Source organism: Boleophthalmus pectinirostris, unplaced genomic scaffold (assembly GCF_026225935.1).
Source record: "Boleophthalmus pectinirostris isolate CB_2022bp ecotype Guang Dong unplaced genomic scaffold, ASM2622593v1 HiC_scaffold_9, whole genome shotgun sequence".
NCBI lineage: Eukaryota > Metazoa > Chordata > Actinopteri > Gobiiformes > Gobiidae > Boleophthalmus > Boleophthalmus pectinirostris.
The window spans coordinates 37513345-37535381 of NW_026571541.1; the positions used below are offsets into that span (position 1 = coordinate 37513345).

General features: G+C 46.1%; 1 protein-coding gene across 2 annotated transcripts in view; it reads left to right on the plus strand.

Moving 5' to 3' along the window:
- Positions 1-22037, plus strand: part of tpst1 (tyrosylprotein sulfotransferase 1) — a 49861-nt gene that overhangs the window by 20643 nt on the left and 7181 nt on the right. For both annotated transcript variants that reach the window (XM_055147698.1, XM_020933664.2), the window contains exon 2: positions 424-622. In XM_055147698.1, coding sequence (XP_055003673.1) covers positions 424-622 — 199 coding nt within the window. The remainder of the gene's footprint in view (positions 1-423; positions 623-22037) is intronic.

Sequence of the window (22037 nt, forward strand, 5' to 3'; positions counted from 1 at the left end):
TAGGGAGTATTATCTGTTACATGTGGGTGAGTTGTACAGTTGTAGGGAGTATTATCTGTTACATGTGGGTGAGTTGTACAGTTGTAGGGAGTATTATCTGTGACATAAGAGTGAGTTGTACAGTTGTAGGGAGTATTATCTGTGACATGTGGGTGAGTTGTACAGTCGTAGGGAGTATTATCTGTTACATAAGAGTGAGTTGTACAGTTGTAGGGAGTATTATCTGTTACATGTGGGTGAGTTGTACAGTTGTAGGGAGTATTATCTGTTACATGTGGGTGAGTTGTTGTACAGTTGTAGGGAGTATTATCTGTGACATGTGGGTGAGTTGTTGTACAGTTGTAGGGAGTATTATCTGTGACATGTGGGTGAGTTGTACAGTTGTAGGGAGTATTATCTCACTCTGTTGCTCTTGTGTTGCAGAGTGGAGCGGTCGACGGATCAGGTGATCAAACCGGTGAACGTGGAGGCTCTGTCCAAGTGGGTGGGGAAGATCCCGCCGGACGTGGTGAGGGACATGCCCGCCATCGCCCCCATGCTGTCACGCCTGGGATACGACCCGCACGCCAACCCGCCCAACTACGGACGCCCCGACGCCAAAGTCCTCGACAACACCAGGAGGGTGAGGAACCGGGACTAAAACCAGGACTAGACCAGGACTGGACCAGGACTGGACGAGGACTAAAGCAGGACTGAACCAGGACTGGACCAGGGCTACACAAGGACTGGACCAGGACTGAACCAGGACTGAACCAAGATTGAACCAGGACAAGACCAAACTCGAACCAGGACTTGACCAGGGCTAGACCTGGACTAAAGTAGGATTGGGCCAAGATGAGACCAGGATTGGACCGAGACTGGACCAGGGCTAGACCAGGGCTAGACCAGGACTGATCCAGAACTGAACCAGGACTTAGATCAGGGTTAAAGCAGAACTGAACCAGGAACTGGACCAGGACTGGACCAGGACTGGACCAGAGTTACACTAGGACTGAACCAGGACGAGGCCACCAGGGCTATACCAGGGCTAGGCCTGGACGGGGCCAGGACTGAACCAAGACCAAACCGAGACTTGACCAGGGCTAGACCAAGACTAAAGTAGGACTGGTCCATGACGAGACCAGGACTAAGCAGGACTTATCCAAGACTGGACCAAGACTGAACCAGGACTTAACCAGGGCTGAACAAGGACTGGACCAGGGTTAGACTAGGACTAGACTAAAACTGAACCAAGAATGGACCAGGACTAAAGCAAGACCGAACCAGGTCTGAACAGGGACTGAAACCAGGACTGGACTAGGACTGGACCAAGACTGGACCAGGACTTGACAGGACACATAGTTTTAGATTTATTATTTTCTTTTTACATGTTGAACTGAAATAGAAAAATGATCTTTGTCTAAAACGTCCTGGAGTCGCATCAGGTCCCTCCCCCTCCCCTCGTCCTCGTCCGTCTTCGTCCTCGTCTTCGTCCTCGTCTTCGTCCTCGTCCTGCTTCACCTGTTTTTGTATTTTACACTTGTAAACTCAAACACGTAAACACTTAAACTGTCATGAACCTGAGTTTAGTTTGAAACGGTCCAAACGAGAGCGACGCTTCAGTGAGCCTGAGTCCTGAGTCCTGAGTCCTGAGTCCTGAGTCCTGAGTCCTGAGTCCTGAGTCCTGAGTCCTGAGTCCTGAGTCCTGAGTCCTGAGTCTTGAGTCCTGAGTGTTGAGTTTGTGATAATGAGGCCACCGTCTCAGTTTCAGTTTCAGTCTCCGTGTGGTTTTCCTTTTTGTGAACTTCTTTTGTCTGTGACGCGTCTGGACCACAACAAATCAAAGAGAAATCAGGTTAACGAAACAAGAGACAAACAACATGCGCCTCCTGGCCTCATGTGTGCAGATGTAACCATATCCAAATCTCACGGTACGATTTTATCACGATAGAGGCTTTGTACCGTCACGTGACCCCAGACACACTATGTCATTGACTTCAGCAGCATCGGAGAAACATGGGCAGGTTTTGTTGTGTATTTGGTTGTTCTAGACGCTCTGAAAGGGATAAAACGATTCATTTCTTCACTGTTCCTCTGATAATGACTCATCAGGATCAAACAAGGGAATTATTGAAAAAAAGACGCAGATTATATCTAGAGAACATAAACCACAAAGAGATTTCCTACGGTACCATCAAGACACACGAAGTTTCATCAAGGTATTTGCTATTTAAATTGTTTCATAGTTTATTTAATGAAAGAAGCACATTTACTGAACTAAAATTTTCATTAATTTATCCAGGAAAACCTGCACTAGTTTAAGATTCAACGAACCCACACTGGGCTCCTGTGATCAACATGACGCACGAGTCGAAGAGTCTGTGAGCCGAACCTCGAAAGAATCGGCCATGAAAAGATCCTCGCGAACGTTAGAAAGATCCACTCACAAAAAGAGATTAATTCTAGAAGACATAGGCTACGTTCAGACTGCAGCCTGAAGTGACCCAAATCAGATTTTTTGGCCCCTATGTTCCTGTATCTGATCTTTTAATGACACAGATCAGATTTTTCAAATGTGACCCAGGACACTTGGATATGTGCTCCTGAAACTGATACATATCTGATCTTTTGACATGTGACTTCAGTCTGAACGGTCAAAGTGCATTCATCCACCTACACGTTATCAACAAGACACAAACGTCACTATTCTGCGCTGAAGTAGGAGAAAATTGTTAATGAACTCTGTGTGACTGAAGTGAAGCACATCACCACCCACCACAAAAACACCACGACCAAAAACCTCGTTCTTCTCCTTCTCAATCTCCTCCTTAAAACAAGTAAGTTGTTCATGTTCCAGTACGAGAGGAACTTTAAAATCTCCAGGTGCTCGATGCTGCGTCCATGTTTGGACAACTTCTGTAAACACAGAGACGCTCGCTGCGGTTGACGTCGTCGTGTCTCCAGTGTCACATGTGGGACACTTTTGGACCGTTTAATGTTCACACTGGAGTCACATACAAGTCACATTTAACTGGAAATGTGAACGACCTCGAAAAAACATCGGATTTCACAAAAAAATCTGAATTAAGCGTTAAGCCCTGCAGTCTGAACGTAGCCTAAGTTGTGGATAAACAAGACAATAAAGAAAACATGGTCCTACGAGTGACATGTTTATATGTGCTGGAAGATCCAGTTTCTACTGCACACTCACACTGCAAATGTTTTCTTTTTACATTTTAGTTCAGTAAATGTGCTTCTCTCATTAAATAAACTATGAAACTATTTAAATAGCAAATACCTTGATGAAAGTGACGTGAGTGTGTCTTGATGGTAACATAGGAAATCTCTTCGTGGTTTATGTTCTCTAACTATAATCTGTGTCTTTTTTTTCGATAATTCCCTTGTTTGATCCTGATGAGTCATTTCCAGAGGAACAGTGAAGAAACGAATCATTTTATCCCTTTCAGAGCGTCTAGAACAACCAAATACACAACAAAACCTGCCCATGTTTCTCCGATGCTGCTGAAGTCAATGACATAGTGTGTCCGGTGTCATGGCGGCGTAGGTACTGTTGCTGTAGGGTCACGTGACGGTGTAAAACCTCTATGTGCATCTCACGGTACGATATTTATTGCGATATTTTGAAGAGGCTGATATAATTATAGATTCGACACTTTTTTGCTTTTAAAATACCTCGACAAGACTTTGGTGTGAATTATTTCCGTCATAATCCCAAGAATACAAATTAAAAACATATTTCTTCATGTTGTCTGCGCTGAAATGAATCATGGGAAATGTAGTTCTCGATGTTGTTATGGAATTTCAGACGACTTTAGTCCTCGGAGAGTTTGACTGTAAAACCTCGTCAGCGCTCGAGTATAAATGTGTGTGTGTGGCAGAGTGGTTAGCCCGTCTCCTGTCGCTGAGCGGGTTGTGGGTTAGACTCCCGACCTCTTCTGTGGCAGAGTGGTTAGCCCTGGAGGTTGTGGTCAGAGTTTAGTCCAGGTTCAGTGGTTCAGTTTTGGAAAGTCCTTAAAGACATTCAACAGTCGAAACCAGATGGTCGTATAGTGGTCCGAGTTCTGGTCTAGTCCCCCGTGTAGTCCCCGGGCTAGTCCTCGGTCTAGTCCCCGGGCTAGTCCTCGGTCTAGTCCCCGGGCTAGTCCCCGGTCTAGTCCCCGGTCCAGTTCACGGTCTTGTCCCTGGTCCAGTCCCCAGTCCAGTCCCCGCTCTACTCTCTGGGGCGGTCCCTGGTCCGGTCCCTGGTCCGGTCCCTGGTCCAGTCTCTGGTCCAGTCTCTGGTCTAGTCTCTGGTTCAGTCCCTGGTCTAGTTCCTGGTTCAGTCCCTGATGTTGTCCTCAGTCCAGTCCCCGGTCCAGTCTCTGTCCTGTTTCTGGTTAGTCCCTGGTCTAGTCTTTGGTCTAGTCTGGTCTAGTCTTTGGTCTAGTCTTTGGTCTAGTCTGGTCTAGTCCTGGTCTGATCTAGTCTCTGGTCCTCTCTGGTCCCGTCTCTGGTCTAGTTCCTGGTTCAGTCCCTGATGTTGTCCTCAGTCCAGTCCCCGGTCCAGTCTCTGTCCTGTTTCTGGTTAGTCCCTGGTCTAGTCTTTGGTCTAGTCTTTGGTCTAGTCTTTGGTCTAGTCTTTGGTCTAGTCCAGTCCCCAGTCTAGTCCCTGATCTAGTCCCTGGTCCCGTCTCTGGTCCCGTCTCTGGTCCAGTCTCGGTCAGTCCCTGATGTTGTCTCCAGTCCCCGGTCAGTCTCTGTCCTGTTTCTGGTTAGTCCTGGTGTCTAGTCTTTGGTCTAGTCTTTGGTCTAGTCTTTGGTCTGGTCCAGTCCCCAGTCTAGTCCCCGATCTAGTCTCTAGTCCCCGATCTAGTCAGTCTCTGATCTAGTCTCTGGTCTAGTTGGTCTGTCTCTGGTCCAGTCTCTGATCTAGTCTCTGGTCTAGTCTCTGGTCTAGTCTCTGGTCCAGTTCCCGGTCTGGTTCTGGATCAGCAGTTTTTTTTTTTTACAGTAAACTCGGTCAGATCTGAGGAATGCCTCTTCACATCTGTGTTATTCAACTTGTCCTCCCCTCTTTTCTCTCTCTCTCTCTCTCTCTCTTCATCTCTCCCTCTCTCTCTCCCTCTCTCCTCCTCTTTTCCTCCTCTCTATTCCTATCCTCCCCCTCTCCGTCTTTCTTTCTTTCTCTCTCTCTGTCCTCTTTTCCTCCTCCCATCCCTCTGTTCCCCCTCTCTTTTTCTCTCTCTCTCTCTCTGTTTTACTGCTGAACAAACATTTCTTCCCCTAACATGACTTTTCCATCAGACCCTCCCTTCTTTCTACTCCTCTTTTTTGCCACTCCCTTTCTCTCTTTCTCTCTGCTCATTCTCCTCTCCCTCTTTTTTTCCTATTTTGCTTCTCTCTCTCCTTTCTCTTTTCCACTGTTTTTCTTTTCTCTCTCCTCTCTCTCTCTCTCTCTGTCCTTCTTTGCCCTTCTCCTTTCTCTCTCTCTTTCTTTCTCTCCGTCTCTCTCTTTCTTTCCAGTCCGTGTCTTGTTTTTGGAAACTCTTTCGTTCATGTCTTGTTCGTGAAAATCTGTTTTTTACATCAAGGTGAATCGAGGTCTCTCTCTCTCTCTCCTCTCCTCCGCCGCCAAACACTTTCTCTCCTCTCTTCATCTCTCGCTTTCTCCCTCCTCTTTTCTTCTTCTCTCTTCTCTCTCTGTGGCCGCACTTTCCTTCTCTCACTTCTCTTTTTCTTCCTTCCTCGACCTCTCCCTCACTTTTGTCTCCTCTTCCCACGTCTCTCTCTCCTTCTTTCTTCTCGCTCCTCTACTCCTGTGTGTCTCTCTCTCTTGTTTTCTTCTCTCTTTCCTTCTCTCTTCTCTCCCTCCTCCTGTTTTTCCCTCTCTCCTCCTGTGTCTCTCTCTCTCCTTCTTTCTTTTTATCTCTCCTCCTCTCTTCTCTCCTCTTGTGTGTGTGTGTCTCTTCTCTCTTCTCTCTCTCTCTCTCTCTCTCTCTCTTCTCTCTTTCCTCTCCTCCTATTTCTCTCTCTTCCTTGCTCCTCTGCTCTTCTACTCCTCTCCTCCTGTTTCTCCCTCTCTCGTCTTATGTCTCTCTCTCCTCCTCTCTTCTCTCTCTTCTCCTTCTCTCTCTCCTCCAGTTTTTCTCTCTCTCCTCCCTTCCTCTCTCTCCTCTCCTCCTGTGTCTCTCTCTCCTCCTCTCTTCTCTCCCCTCCTGGCTTTCTCTCTCTCTCTACCTGTGTCTTCCTCTCTCCTCTGCCCTTCTGCTCCTCTCTTCTCACTCCTCTACTCCTGTGTCTCTCTCCTCCTTTCTTCTCTCTCTCCTCTCCTCCTGTTTCTCTTTCTTCCTCTCTCTCCTCCTGTGTCTTCCTCTCTCCTTCTCTCTTCTCTCTCTCTTCCTGTGTTTTCCCCTCTCTCTTCCTTTCTTCTCTCTCCTCCTCACTTCTCTCTCTTCTCCTGTGTCTCTCTCTCGCTCCTCCTTTCTTCTCTGTCTCCTTTCCTCCTGTGTGTGTCTCTCTCTCTTCTCCTCTCTTCTCTCTCCTTCCGTCTCTCTCTCTCTCTCTCTCTCTCATCTCCTTTTTTGTCTCTCCCTCTCTCTCCTCCTGTGTCTCTCTCTCCTTCTCTCTTCTTCCTCTCTCTTGTCTCTCTTTCTCTCTACCTATATCTTCCTCTCTTCTCTCTCTCCTCCTGTCTCTCTCTTGCCTCCTCACTTCTCTTTCTCTTCCTGTGCCTCTCTCTCTCTTTCCTCTCCTCCTTGTCTCTCCCCCTCTCTCTCTCTCTCTCTCCTCTCCTCCTGTTTCTCTTTCTCCCTCTCTCCTCCGCTCTTCTACTCCTCTCCTCCTTCCTCTCTCTCCTTCCTCCTCTTTCTCTCCTCGTGTCTCCTTTTCCCCTCTCCCCCTCTCTCTCTCTCTCTGCCTCTTTCTCCCATAATACTCTATCCGTCTTTCTCTTCTTCTGTTTCTCCGTCCTCTTTTCCTCTCCTCCTCTCGCTCTCCCCCTCCTCCCTCCCTCTTTCTGTCTCTCTTCCTCATAATGCTCTATCGCTCTTTCTCTTCTCTCCCTCCCTTCTTCTCTCTCTCTCTGTCTCTGTCTCCCGTAATATTCTCTCCCTCTTTTTCTTCTTCTCTCGCTCCCTCCCTCTGTGTCTGTCTTTTTCTCTCTTAATATTCATCCATCTTTCTCTTCTTCTCTCTGTCCCTCCTCTCCATCCCTCCGTCGGTTGTGCGTCCCTGGTGTTGTGTGTGTGTTGTGTGTGTTGTGTTGTGTTGTGTGTGTGTGTGTGTGTGTTGTGTGTTTTTTGTGTGTTATCGATGTTTGTCTTTAACGATGATGAACAAACATCTTAATGCTGTAAAAGGATCTGACACTCGTTTGTTTTATGGATGAAGCAGGAACGACTCAGAGCCCATTAAGATCAGACTGCAGCGACGCACAACCACACACAACAACACACACAACTACACAACTACTACACAACTACACAACAACACAACACAACTACTACTGCAGCGACGCACAACACACACAACAACACAACTACACACAACAACACAACTACTACTGCAGCGACGCACAACTACACACAACAACAACACAACTACTACTGCAGCGACGCACAACAACACACACAACAACACACAACAACACAACTACACGACACACACACACAACACACAACAACTACACACAACCAACACACAACTACACACAACACAACACACAACTACTACACAACACACACAACAACACACAAACAACAAACTACACAACTACACAACAACTACACAACTACTACTACACAACAACACACAACTACACACAACAACACACAACAACACACAACTACACACAACTACACACAACTACTACACACAAACACACACACACACTACACACAACACACACACAACACTACAACTACACAATACACAACTACACAACAACAACAACTACACAACTACACAACAACTACACAACTACTACACAACTACACACAACACACAACTACACACACAACTACACACAACACACAACACACAACTACACAACACACTACACACAACTACACAACAACAACACACACACAACTACACAACAACACAACAACAACACAACTACACACACAATACAGCAGCGAACAAGCACAACAACTACACAACAACTACACAACAACACACACAACACTAACACACAACAACACACAACACATGCAGCGAACGCAACAACACAACACACAACTACACAACTACACAACAACACAACAACAACACACACACACACACACACAACACACACAACAACACACAACAACAACACACAACTACACACAACTACACAATACACACACAACTACACAAACTACACACAACTACACAACTACACAACTACACAACACACTACACACAACTACACACAACTACACACAACAACACACAACAACACAACTACACAACAACACACACTACACACACTACACAACAACACACTACACATGCACACGCACACACAACACACAACTACACACACACTACACAACAACACACACAACACACACACAACTACACACAACAACAACAACACACACAACTACACAACAACACAACTACACAACACGCACAACACACAAAACACACAAACAACACAACTACTACTGCAGCACGCACACTACACAACAACACACACAACAACAACACACACTACACAACAACTACTACACAACAACACAACACAACACACAACAACACAAACACAACACAACTACACAACTACACACACAACAACACACAACAACACAACAACACACACACAACACACAACTACACACAACACTACACACATAACACAACAACACACAACACATGCAGCGAACGCACAACCACACACAACTACACAACTACTACACACAACTACACAACAACAAGTACACAACTACACACAACTACTACTACACAACAACACATGCAGCGAACGCACAACCACACACAACAACACAACTACACACAACTACACAACTACACACAACAACACACAACAACACAACTACACACAACAACACACAACACACAACAACACACACACACACACACTACACAACAACACACAACACTACTACACACAACAACACACAACTACACAAAACACAACACAACACAACACACACACAACTACACACAACTACACAACTACACAACAACAACAACAACACAACAACACACACAACACACAACAACACACAACACACACAACACACAACACACAACTTACACAACTAACACACAACAACACACAACTACCACAACAACACAACAACTACACAACAACACACAACTACACACAACTACACACAACTACACACACAACACACAACTACACACAACTACACAACAACACACAACACACACACAACAACACACAACTACACAACAACACACAACTACTACACAACTACACAACACAACACACAACTACACAACAACACACAACAACTACACACTACACACAACTACTACTACACAACAACACACAACTACTACACACTACACAACAACTACACACAACAACTACACAACAACACACACTACACAACACACAACTACACAACACACAACTACACACAACTACTACACACAACAACACAACTACACACAACAACACACAACAACACACAACTACTACTACACAACTACTACAACAACAACTACACAACACACAACAACACACACTACTACACAACAACACACAACTACACACAACAACACACAACTACACAACAACAACAACACATGCAGCGAACGCACAACCGCACACAACTACACAACTACTACTACAACAAACAACAACACAAACTACAACAACAACACAACTACTACACAACAACAACACATGCAGCGAATGCACAACAACACAACAACTACACAACAACACACAACAACTACACAAACACACACCAAACTACTACACAACAACACAACAACTACACAACAACAACACAACAACAACAACACAATAACTACTACACAACAACACAACAACTACTTGCAGCAAACGCACAACCGCACGAACAACACACAACTACTACACAACAACAACACAACAACACAACTACACACAACTACACAACAACTACACACACAACTAACACAACTACACACAACTACACAACCACACAACACACACACAACAAACACAACAACTACAACACACAACAACAACACAAACTACACACAACACACAACAACACAACAACTACAACAACAACAACACACACAACACACACAACAACAAACAACTACAACAACTACACAACAACACAACAACACACACAACAACTACACAACACACACACACAACTACTACTACACAACAACACATGCAGCGAATGCACAACAACACACAACTACACAAACAACACACAACAACTACACAACAACACACAACTACTACACAACAACACAACAACACACAACAACACACAACAACACACAACAACAACACAACAACTACTACACAACAACACTACTGCAGCAAACGCACAACCGCACGACAACTACACAACTACTACACAACAACAACACAACAACTACTACACAACACACAACTACTACTACACAACAAGTACACAACAACTACACACAACAACACAACACACAACTACTACACAACAACACAACAACAACTACACAACAACAACACAACACTACACACAACTACCACAACAAACACAAACAACACACACACAACAGCACAACAACTACTACACAACAACAACACACAACAACTACTACACACACAACAACAACACAACAACTACTACACAACAACAACACAACAACTACTACACAGCAACAACACAACTACTACACAACTACACAACAACACAACAACTACTACACAACAACAACACAACAACTACACACACAACAACACAACAACAACACAACAACTACACAACTACAACACAACAACAACACACAACAACTACTACACAACAACTACACAACAACTACTACATAACAACAACTACACAACACACAACAACAACTACTACACAACAACTACACATGCAGCAAACGCACAACCGTACTACTACTACTACACAACACACAACATCACAACAACAACTACACAACAACGACACAACAACGACACAACAACGACACATCTACACAACAACACATGTAGCCGACGCACAACCAGAGGCACAACTACACAACTGTACAACAACAACACATCCACCCGCCTCACAACTGAAAAAACAACACAATAACTACACAACAACACAACTGCACAACTATACAACAAACACAACAACAACAACAACACATCCAGCCGACGCACAACTGAAAAAACAACACAATAACTACACAACAACACAACTGCACAACTATACAACAAACACAACAACAACAACAACACATCCAGCCGACGCACAACCGCACCACAACAACAAGCTGCAGTGTGTGTTGTATTGTCGTCAGTCAGGAGCCTCATGTCGTCGTGTCCTTTAGTCCGACAGAAGCTGAACCACATCAGCGACACGAGGAAACAGCTGTTTTTATCAGAGACATTAGTTTATGCAAATGAGTCATGTGGTTCTAAGCTTCGTTTCTGTAAAACGTAAACAAATGTGTCAAAGCTGAATTAAACACATTATTACTCAACGTATATTTGAGTCGTCCTCATAGGAAATAAAAAACAAACTTAAATCCGTGTATCATTTGTTCATTCATTTTTCAGTCTAAAACCAAAAATAAGAAAACGAAAAAACAACAGTTTTCTTCATTATTTGTCTCCAAAACCAAAATTTAAAAAAAACAGATAATGATTCGTTTTTTCAGTTTTCAATTTTGTGTTTAAATGAAAAATGGAAAAAACAGATAACGGTCGTTTCCCGTTTATGTGACTTCAGTGACTGTGATGCCGAACTTTTGCACCACATACGTACAGGACCAGACCGGGACCAGACCTGGACCAAAGCGGGACTGAGACCAAGACCAGAGCACAACCAGGCCGGGACCAGACCGAGACTGAGACCGGGACCCAGACCTGGACCAGGCCGGAGGCTCAGATCCAACAGCAGGGCCCGAGCTCGAAGCTGAGGCTCGAACCCTGCGGAGGCTTGGAGTCAAAGCTCAGAGTCCACTCTGGTCCCGGTCTGGTCCCGGTCTGGTCCCAGTCTGGTCCCAGTCTGGTCCGGTCTGGTCCCGGTCTGGTCCGGTGGTCCCGGTCTGGTCCCGGTCCGGTCTGGTCTGGTCTGGTCTGGTCTGGTCCTGGTCCCGTCTGGTCCCGGTCTGGTCCTGGACCTGGATCAGTCCCGGTTCAGTTTGTATTCGGTGCAAAAATCCGACATCACAGTCACTGAAGTCACGTAAACAGGAAACGGTCATTATCCTTTTTTTCCATTTTTCATTTAAACACAAAATCAAAAACTGAAAAAACGAATCATTATCTGTTTTTTCATTTTGGTTTTGGAGACAAATAATGAAGAAAATAGTTGTTTTTTTGTTGTCTTATTTTTGGTTTTATATTGAAAAACAAATGAACGAATGACACACAGATTAATGATCCACCCACATTCACATTCACCAAGACAGAGACGACGCCGACGAGTTACACCACGACCTGCCCATGGATCGAGGAGTCTGGACTCAGGATCAGACTCAAGTGTCGTCTGTTTGTTTCTCTTAATGCTCCTTATAATCCAGTGTGACTTTTGTATGAAAATAGACGAGAATTCAACATTTTACTTTTAAAGAGTGCTTCAAACTGGATTCACAGCGCGGTTTTGTGGACTGGGTTCTTTATTTTCTGAGGATGATGTGGATGAGACGCTGAAGTTTAAATTTACAACTTTACGAGAGGTGACGAATAAAGTCTTCTCATTATTTTCGCTGTTTTCTGAGTTTGTATTTTGCGTCTCTGCGTCCGTGTTCCTGATGTTTGGTGGTTCCTCTTCAAAATCTCACACGAAAACACAAATCAAAGATTTTAAAAAGTCCCGTCGACAGAAGCGAATCGTTCCCGAATAGTTTTAAAATGACGTAGTGAACCTTTAAAATCAAAAGTATCGTTTACTTTTACACTCGCTCAATCTTTTTTATTTCAGCTGTTATAATTGTCACATTTTTCCTGCCTTAGTTTTCGTTTTTGGCTCGGACTTCTTAAAGATCTCGTGTTTTTTAAAGTCCTGGATCAGATCTGGAGCCGCGGAACAAATCCAAAAATGTTCCTCTTTCTTTTTTTTTCCCCGTGTTTGGAGTTTTTCGTTTCTCACACGACGCCGAGACTTTGTGGAGCTGCTCCTGATCAGAACCATGTGAGGAAAACCGAGCCAAAGACTGTTAGTGGAACTGTCTGCTTCTCCTCTGCTTCCTCTGACCTTCTGACCTTCTCATCTGCTCCTCTCTGCTCCATCTCCTCTGCTTCTTCTTCTCCTCCTCTTGTTCTTCTGCTCCCCCTCTGCTTCCTCTGACCCTCTGACCTTCTTCTCTGTTCCTTTTGCTCCTCCTCTGCTTCTTCTACTCCTCCTTTGCTTCTTCTGACCCTCTTCTCTGCACCTCCTCTGCGCCATGTCCTCCTCCTCTGGTTCCTCTGCTCCTCTGACCTTCTTTTCTGCTCCATTTTTGTCCATCCTCTGCTCTTCTGACCTTCTTCTCGGCACCATTTGCTCTTCCTTTGCTCCTCCTCTGCTCCATCTGCTCCTCTCCTCTCCATCCTGCTACTCCTCTGCTTCTTCTGCTCCGTCTGCTCCTCTTCCTCTACTCCATCTACTCGTCCTTTGCTTCTCCTCTGGTTCTTCTGTTCCTCCTCTCCATCCTCTGCTCCTCTGACCCTCTCTTCTGCTCCTGTGACCATCTTCTCTGCTCCATTTGCTCCTCCTCTGCTCCGTCTGCTCCTTCTTCTACTCCTCCTCTGGCTCTTCTGCTCCTCCTCTGCTTCTTCTGACCCTCTGACCTTCTCCTCTGCTCAATTTTCTCCATCCTCTGCTCCATCTGCTTCTCCTCTGCCTCATCTGCTCCTCTCCTCTACATCCTCTGCTCCTCTGACCTTTTTCTTTACTCCTCCTCTGCTTCTTCTGCTCCTCCTCTGTTTCTTCTGCTCTGCTCCTCTGACCATCTTCTTTGCTCCTCTAACCCTCTGACCTTCTCCTCTGCTCCTCCTCTGCTTCTTCTGCTCCTCTGACCTTTTTCTCTGCTCTATTTGCTCCTCATCTGCTTCTCCTCTGCTCCTCTGACCTTCTCCTCTGCTCGATCTTGCTCTACATCCTTAAACCTCCTCTGTGCTCTTCCTCTAGGCCTCCTGTTTCCTGCTTTTTCTGACCTTCTCCTCCAACCCTCTCCTCTCCATCCTCTGCTCCTCTGACCTTCTCCTCTGCTTCATCTGCTCCTCCTCTGTTCCATCTGCTTCTTCTGCTCCTCTCTGCTCTTCTGCTCCTCTTCTTCTGCTCCTCCTTTGGTTCTTCTGCTCCTTCTCTACTTCTTCTACTCCTCTTCTGCTTCTTCTGCTCCTCCTTTGGTTCTTCTGCTCCTCTTCTCCTTCTTCTGCTCCTCTTCTGCTTCTTCTGCTCCTCCTTTGGTTCTTCTGCTCCTCCTCTGACCCTCTGACCTTCTTCTCTGCTCCATTTGCTCCTCCTCTGCTTCTTCTGCTCCTCTTCTGCTCCATCTGCTCCTCTCCTCTCCATCCTCTGCTCCTCTGACCCTCTGACCTTCTCCTCTGCTCCTCTGACCTTCTCCTCCTTCTTCTGCTCTGCCCTCCTTCTGCTTCTTCTCTGGTTCATCTGCTCCTCCTCTGCTTCCTCTGCTCCTCTGACCTTCTCCTCTGCTCCTCTGACCTTCTCCTCTGCTCTTCTCTCTGCTCCTCTGACCTTCTCCTCTGCTCTTCTCCTCTGCTCCTCTGACCTTCTCCTCTGCTCCTCTGACCTTCTCTGACCTTCTTCTCTGCTCCTCTGACCTTCTCCTCCTTCTTCTGCTCCTCCTCTGCTCCATCTCCTCCTCCTCTGCTTCTTCTCTGGTTCATCTGCTCCTCCTCTGACCTTCTCCTCTGCTCCTCTGACCTTCTCCTCTGCTCCTCTGACCTTCTCCTCTGCTCCTCTGCTCTTCTCCTCTGCTCCTCTGCTCTCTCCTCTGCTCCATCTTCCTCTTCCCCCTTAAACCTCCTCTGTGTTCTTCCTCCTGTTCCTCCTCTGTACATTCTGCTCGTGTCTGGCTCCGCTCCCGTCGTCTCTCCCGTCTCTCGTTGGCGTCGTGGTGAACAGATGTCCTTGTTTTCTTGGCCTCCGTCTCTTCTCCGCGTCGCGTCGCTTCGCTCTTCCGGTTCCTCGCGTGTTCCGTGTCGTGTTTGTGGATTGGCGAGCTCGCGTGTGGCTGTAAACATCCGTGTCGGAGCGTGTTGCGTCAGATGGTTCGCACGTGGAGCTACGTCAGGAACAGCTGGAGGAAAATAAACGCGAAAGAAACATCAGATCGTCACAGCTGAAACGAGTCTGAGCTGAGGTTTACGAGAAAGTGCAAGAACTTTTCACAATTAACACACACACAAAAAATAAAAAATAAATCTTAAAGGTGTAAAGAGGTGGAGATGTTATTATTTTATCTAGAATGTTTCACAGTATGGCATTAAACCTTTCTATCTCCATGGAGACCAAACCAAGTTACAGATGTGTGCGTGTGTGAATTAGGGGTTTTCAAAAATATTAAAATATCGTTATATCGTTTCGTTTAATGTGATGAATCGTGGGCTGCTGTATCGATATATCGCCAAATTTATTTTTTAGTTTATTTTACTAAATTATTTTGTTACAGCGACACTTTTTTTTAGCCTGATTCATCAGCAGGTTTCACTTTGTAGAAACCGTGTGACCTCGCAGCATTAGGATTCGTTCGCTCAACGGCAGGCGGGTACTTTTTATATTTAACCAATCGCCGTTGTTTAGTCGTGACATTTGTAATGCGCCAAATCCTGTAGGAGGAAGAACAATAACGTCTTTCCTCTTGATAAAGTAGTTGTTGTAGTAGCTGTAGTAGTAGTAGTTTGTTGTAGTAGTTATTTTTGTAGTAGTTGTTGTTGTTGTTGTTGTAGTTGTAGTTGTAGTTGTAGTTGTAGTTGTAGTTGTTTGTAGTTGTAGTAGTTGTAGTTGTAGTAGTTGTAGTAGTGTAGTAGTAGTTTGTTGTAGTAGTTGTTGTTGTTGTAGTTGTAGTAGTAGTTGTTGTAGTTGTAGTAGTAGTTGTTGTAGTTGTAGTAGTAGTTGTTGTAGTTGTAGTAGTAGTTGTTGTAGTTGTAGTTGTAGTAGTTGTTGTAGTTGTAGTTGTTGTAGTTGTAGTAGTAGTAGTAGTTGTAGTTAGTGTAGTAGTAGTTGTAGTAGTGTAGTGTAGTTGTAGTACTGTTTGTTGTAGTAGTTGTTGTAGTGTTGTTGCTGTAGTAGTAGTTGTTGTAGTCTGTAGTAGTTTTTGTATGACTTGTTAATCTAGTGATCTCTCCCGAGTTCTGTTCAAACCCTCCTTACAGTGAGCGGTACGAGCCTGTACGAGGCTCCGCCCACAAGCCCACGTCCCTCACGCTCCCACACGACAACGCTCCATAAATACACAAAAACACGATTAAAAAAAAAAAAAAAAACTGTACACAACGACTTCACAAACTGGATGTGATGTGCAGGAGTTTCATTTGAGGGACGAACGCCGAGTGTGTGGTCATAGCGCTCTGAAGGGGGAGTGACTTAGCAAAGAGAGAGGAGCTGAAACTTATAAAACACATGCATAAGTTGTGTTTTTTGGCGCTTATAGTATTTTAAAAACAAAAAAAGTAGCGTGGAGACCTAAATATGTGATGTGTTAGCAGCTAATCCTCCAGAGAAAGAAAAATCCAGCCTCTTTATCGTTGGAAACACAGACTTTTAATATTTTCTGACAGATTTACAAACTGTAGTCTTTGTAAACATCGCTCCAGAACTCCATAACTCTCTGTTCTGACCCGCGCGGAGACAGTCGGACTCTTATTTTTGTCCCGGCTCCAGGCGCAGATTGGCTCCGAGTCCGCACCAGATTCGAGCTTCAGATTCTGGGAATAATAAACAGAGGGAAAAAGGCCCGGCCCCTCCTCTCAGTGTGGAGGAGGAGGAGGAGGGTGGAGGAGGTTGTGGGTTCGACTCCGACTCCTGATCTGGCGCAGTCTCAGTAAAATAAACCATGTGTGAAAGTCTAAAGTTGAAACAGATGAGCTCAGGCAGATGTGGAGGAGGTTTGGATCTGTCACTCAAACTTAAAGGGCCTGAACCTGGTTTAAAGCATCAGTCAGGAACAAGTTTTAGTTTGAACCTTTTGCCCCGCCCCCTTAGGCTCCGTCCACACTGCAGGGCTTCATGCTCAGTTCGGATTTTTTTGTGAAATCCAATTTTTTTGCGAGGTCGTTCACATTTCCAGTTAAATGTGACTGATTTGTGACTCCAGTGTGAATTTTAAACGCCCCAAAAGTGTCTCGCATGAGCACTGGAGACACGACGACGTCACACACAGAGAGTGTGCTCAGAGTTTATGGAAGTCACCTAAAGGAGAAAGAACTGGAGGAGCGAGAGAGGAGGAGAATCTGTGTGTCATTCATTCATTTATTTTTTTTAAATAAAACCAAAAATAAGAAATCGAAAACACAACAGTTTTCTTCATTATTTGTCTCCAAAACCAAAATGAAAATGAATAATGACCAGTCCTGGTCTCAGGCCTGCTCTGATTCCGATCTCAGGCCCGGTCTTGTTCCCGGTCTCGTTCCCGGTCTCGTTCCCGGTCTCGTTCCCGGTCTCGTTCCCGGTCTCGTTCCCGGTCTCGTTCCCGGTCTCGCTCCCGGTCTCGCTCCCGGTCTCGTTCCCGGTCTCGTTCTCAGTCCCGGTCTCAGTCCCGGTTCTGGTCCGTCCCAGTCTCGTCCGTTCGTTCCCGGTCTGTTCCCGGTCTCGGTTCCCGGTCTCGGTCCCGGTCTCAGTCCCGGTCTCGGTCCTGGTCTGGTCCCAGTTTCAGTCCCGGTCTGGTTCTGGTCTGGTCCCGGATCTGGTTTAGTCCTGGTTCAGTCAAAATCAAAAACTAAAAAATCTAATCATTATCTGTTTTTTCATTTTGGTTTTGGAGACAAATAATGAAATAAAACAGTTGTTTTTTTGTTTTCTTATTTTTGGTTTTATATTGAAAAACGAATGATACAAGGATGAGGAGGACAGGGATAGAGAGACGCTGAGAGGAGAGGAGGAGAAAGACATGAGGGGGGATATGGAGGGAGACAGTGGTGGAGTTAGCCATTTGGGGGCCCTCAGAGAACTTGAGTTTGGGGCCCTCCTTATGGCCCCATTCACATTAGCTCTTATTCAAGTCATTTTTGTTGTGGATGCAGTGTTCGTTCTCACTAATCTGATGGAAAACGGCTCCAGAGACGGAACGATCTGGTGCCTCCGGCTCCAACGAATTCATTTGAGTACAGACCTGATCCTTGACTGTGTGGACGCCTGAAAACACTGATACTCTGATGTAGGAGCTCTAGTCGTGTCTTTATTGAACCACGTCACTGTGACTCGCTCCTTCCTGATTCTCTGGGTTCGTGACATTGATCATGTGACGATATTCTGGGAAACAGTTTAAACAAACCAGAGACAAACGGGAGACAGCGGAACTACAACAACTTACTAGTACACAGTCCACAAAAACACTGTTTTCACTCTCACCATCTTCCTCAGCTCGAAATCGGCTGCTGCGACTTTCTATCGTTTCAGTCGTTTTCGTGTTAAAGAGCGAAGTGTAGTTCTGTACGTCTGTGTGTACGACCTGCAGACGTATAATCTCTGAAAAGTTTCACATGAACCATCTCCAACACGACAGAAACACAGAACAGACTCACCATCAGCAGAACACCCCTCTGTCACAGAAAGAACACTCATATTCCACTGAGTCACTGTGTCCTTTAGTCCGACACAAACTGAACCACATCAGGGCACGAGGAAAGAGCTGTTTTTATCAACACTTAGTTTATGCAAATGAGTCATGTGGTTTTAAGTTTAGTTTCTGTAAAACGTAAACAAATGTGCTCAAAGCTGTGTGGATGAAGAAGGCCTGAGGACACAGAAACGACGTGTCTGGACGCAAATTGTTTGATACGTTGATAAAGTGTAAACGTAACTAATAATTCAGTTTTTTAGTATTTATTGTCTGTTTTTGCTCATTGTTCTTGAGACACACACATCTCTTTCTGAATTAGGGTTGATTGGAAACTTGTCTTTTTAGTTCGGTCGCCGACTAGAAAACCAAATGTGGAAGTAGTTTTGTTTTTTTGTTAGTACAGTTACATTTTTGATTACATCCATTACATATGACTCTGTTATGATTCTGTTCAAATCACGGTTAAGGTGACTCATCCATTTTAACGTGAAAGAGTGAATGCTTTGACAGTTAAAATAATTTGACAATCAGATTTTATTTTGATGGAGCTTTTCTTGTTTAAAAGTAAAACTACTCTTATTTAATGTTTTGTCATATTGAGAGAAAATCAAATTGCTCTGAGGCCCCGATCATTAGCGGCACTGAGGGAAATTAGTCGGGGGGCCCCTCCAGGTTTGGGGGGCCCCTAAGCGACTGCCCAGTGTTGCCTAATTGTATCTCCGCCTCTGGACAAGGAGAGAGATAAGGAGAGAAAGTGTGTTCCCGTCGTATTCGTGTGGGACTGTGTGTGTGGTGCAGGATGAAACTGGACCGTGTGGTTAAAGTGTCTTGCCCAAGGACACAGGATCGCGCTGGCTCTGGTGTTTATCGCCGCTGAGTCGAGGGGTTGAGCTCCCGAAGCCGCTGCTGCCGTTTAACCCACCTGGCCCCAAATCGCTAAGCTCCGTCTGATGGAGAACACATGGAAACGCTCAGAGCCTTTTCGCTCGGCTCCCGCGCACAAGATCACCCTCCCCCTCCATCCCTCCCTCCGCCCGTCATCCCTCGCTCCGTCCGTCCCTCCGCCCGCCGTCGCTCACATTCTTCTGATGTTTGCGGAGGAGAAGCGGAGCGGCGTCTTTTCGTCGAACGGTCGAGTTTACGTCGCGTTTTAATTTTGCGGTGAAGCTCGGGCCTCACAGACAGAACGTACAAGGGATGGAGGCCAGGGGTCGAGAAGAACAGAGGAACAGAGGAGGAGAGGAACAGAGGAGGAGAGAAGAGGAGGAGAGGAGCCAAGGAAAAGAGCAGAGGAGAGGAACAGAGGAATAGAGGAGCAGAGGAAAGAAGCTGAGGAACGGAAGAGAAGAACAGAGGAGGAGGAACGCAGGAGAGAAGGAACAGAGGAGAGGAACAGAAGAGAGGAAGAGAGGAGAGGAGGAACAGAGGAGAAGGTTAGAGGACGAGGAGCGGAGGAGGAGGAACAGAGGAACAGAGGGGAAGAACAGAGGACAGGCACAGAGGAACAGAGGAGAGGAGAGGAGGAGGAGGAGGATAAGAGGAGAGGAGCCAAGGAAAAGAGCAGAGGAGAGGAACAGAGGTGGAGGACCAGAGGAGACGAGCAGAGGAGGAAAGGAACAGAGGAGAGGAAGAGGAGAGGAGCAGAGAAACAGAGGAGAGGAACTGAGGAAAGGAACAGAGGAAAGAAGGAACAGAGGAGAGGAGCAGATGGAGCAGAGATGGTCAGAGGAGGAGGAGATTCCCTGTGGTCCATAATCCACTCTGTGTGTCTGTGTGTGTGTTTCTGTGTTTCTCTGTGTTTCTGTGTGTGTGTGTCTGTGTGTGTGTGTGTGTGTGTGTGTCTCTGTGTGTGTGTGTGTGTGTGTGTGCTGTGTGTGTGTGTGTGTCTGTGTTTCTGTGTGTGTCTGTGTGTGTGTGTGTGTCTGTGTGTGTGTGTGTGTGTGTGTGTCTGTGTGTCTGTGTGTGTGTGTGTGTGTGTGTGTGTGTCTGTGTGTGTGTGTGTGTGTGTGTGTGTGTGTGTGTGTGTGTGTCTGTGTGTGTGTGTGTGTGTGTGTGTGTGTGTGTGTGCTGTGTGTGTGTGTGTGTGTTCTGTGTGTGTGTGTGTGTGTGTGTGTGTGTGTGTGTGTGTCTGTGTGTGTGTGTGTGTGTGTGTGTGTGTGTGTGTGTGTGTCTGTGTGTGTGTGTGTGTGTGTGTGTGTGTGTCTGTGTGTGTGTGTGTGTGTGTGTGTGTGTGTGTGTGTGTGTGTGTCTGTGTGTGTGTGTGTGTGTGTGTCTGTGTGTGTGTGTGTGTGTCTGTGTGTGTGTGTGTGGTCTGTGTGTGTGTGTGTGTGTCTGTGTGTGTGTGTGTGTGACTGTGTGTGTGTGTTGTGTGTGTCTGTGTGTGTGTGTGTGTGTGTCTGTGTGTGTGTGTGTGTGTGTGTGTGTGTCTGTGTGTGTGTGTGTGTGTGTGTGGTGTCTGTTGTTGTGTGTGTGGTGTGTTGTGAGTGTGTGTGTGTGTGTCTCTGTGTGTGTTGTGTGTTGTGTCTGGTGTGTGGTGTGGTGTGTGTGTGTTTCTGTGGTGTGTGTGTGTGTGAGAGGTGTGTTTGGTGGAGGGTGGTCTCTGAGTGTGTTTGAGGTGGAGTTCTGTGTGTGTGTGTGAGACTGTGAGAGGAGATGAGATGAGAGTGGAGTGTGAGAGAGGTGGAGAGGTTTGTGAGATGGAGTGTGGAGAGGTGGAGAGGTGGAGAGAGGTGGTGTGTGGATGGGAGGGTGGAGGGTGGAGGTGGAGTGGAGTGGAGTGGAGAGGTGAGGTGGAGAGGATGAGAGAGGAGGGGGAGGATGAGAGAGAGAGATGGAGAGATGGAGAGGTGGAGAGGTGGAGAGGTGGAGAGGTGGAGAGAGAGATGGAGAGATGGAGAGATGGAGAGGTGGAGAGGTGGAGAGATGGAGAGATGGAGAGATGGAGAGATGGAGAGGTGGAGAGGGTGGAGAGGTGGAGAGGTGGAGAGGTGGAGAGGTGGAGAGGTGGAGAGGTGGAGAGGTGGAGAGGTGGAGAGAGGTGGAGAGATGGAGAGAGGAGGGAGAGAGAGATGAGATGGAGAGATGAGAGGTGGAGAGGTGGAGAGGTGGAGAGGTGGAGAGATAGTGGAGAGGTGGAGAGATGGAGAGAG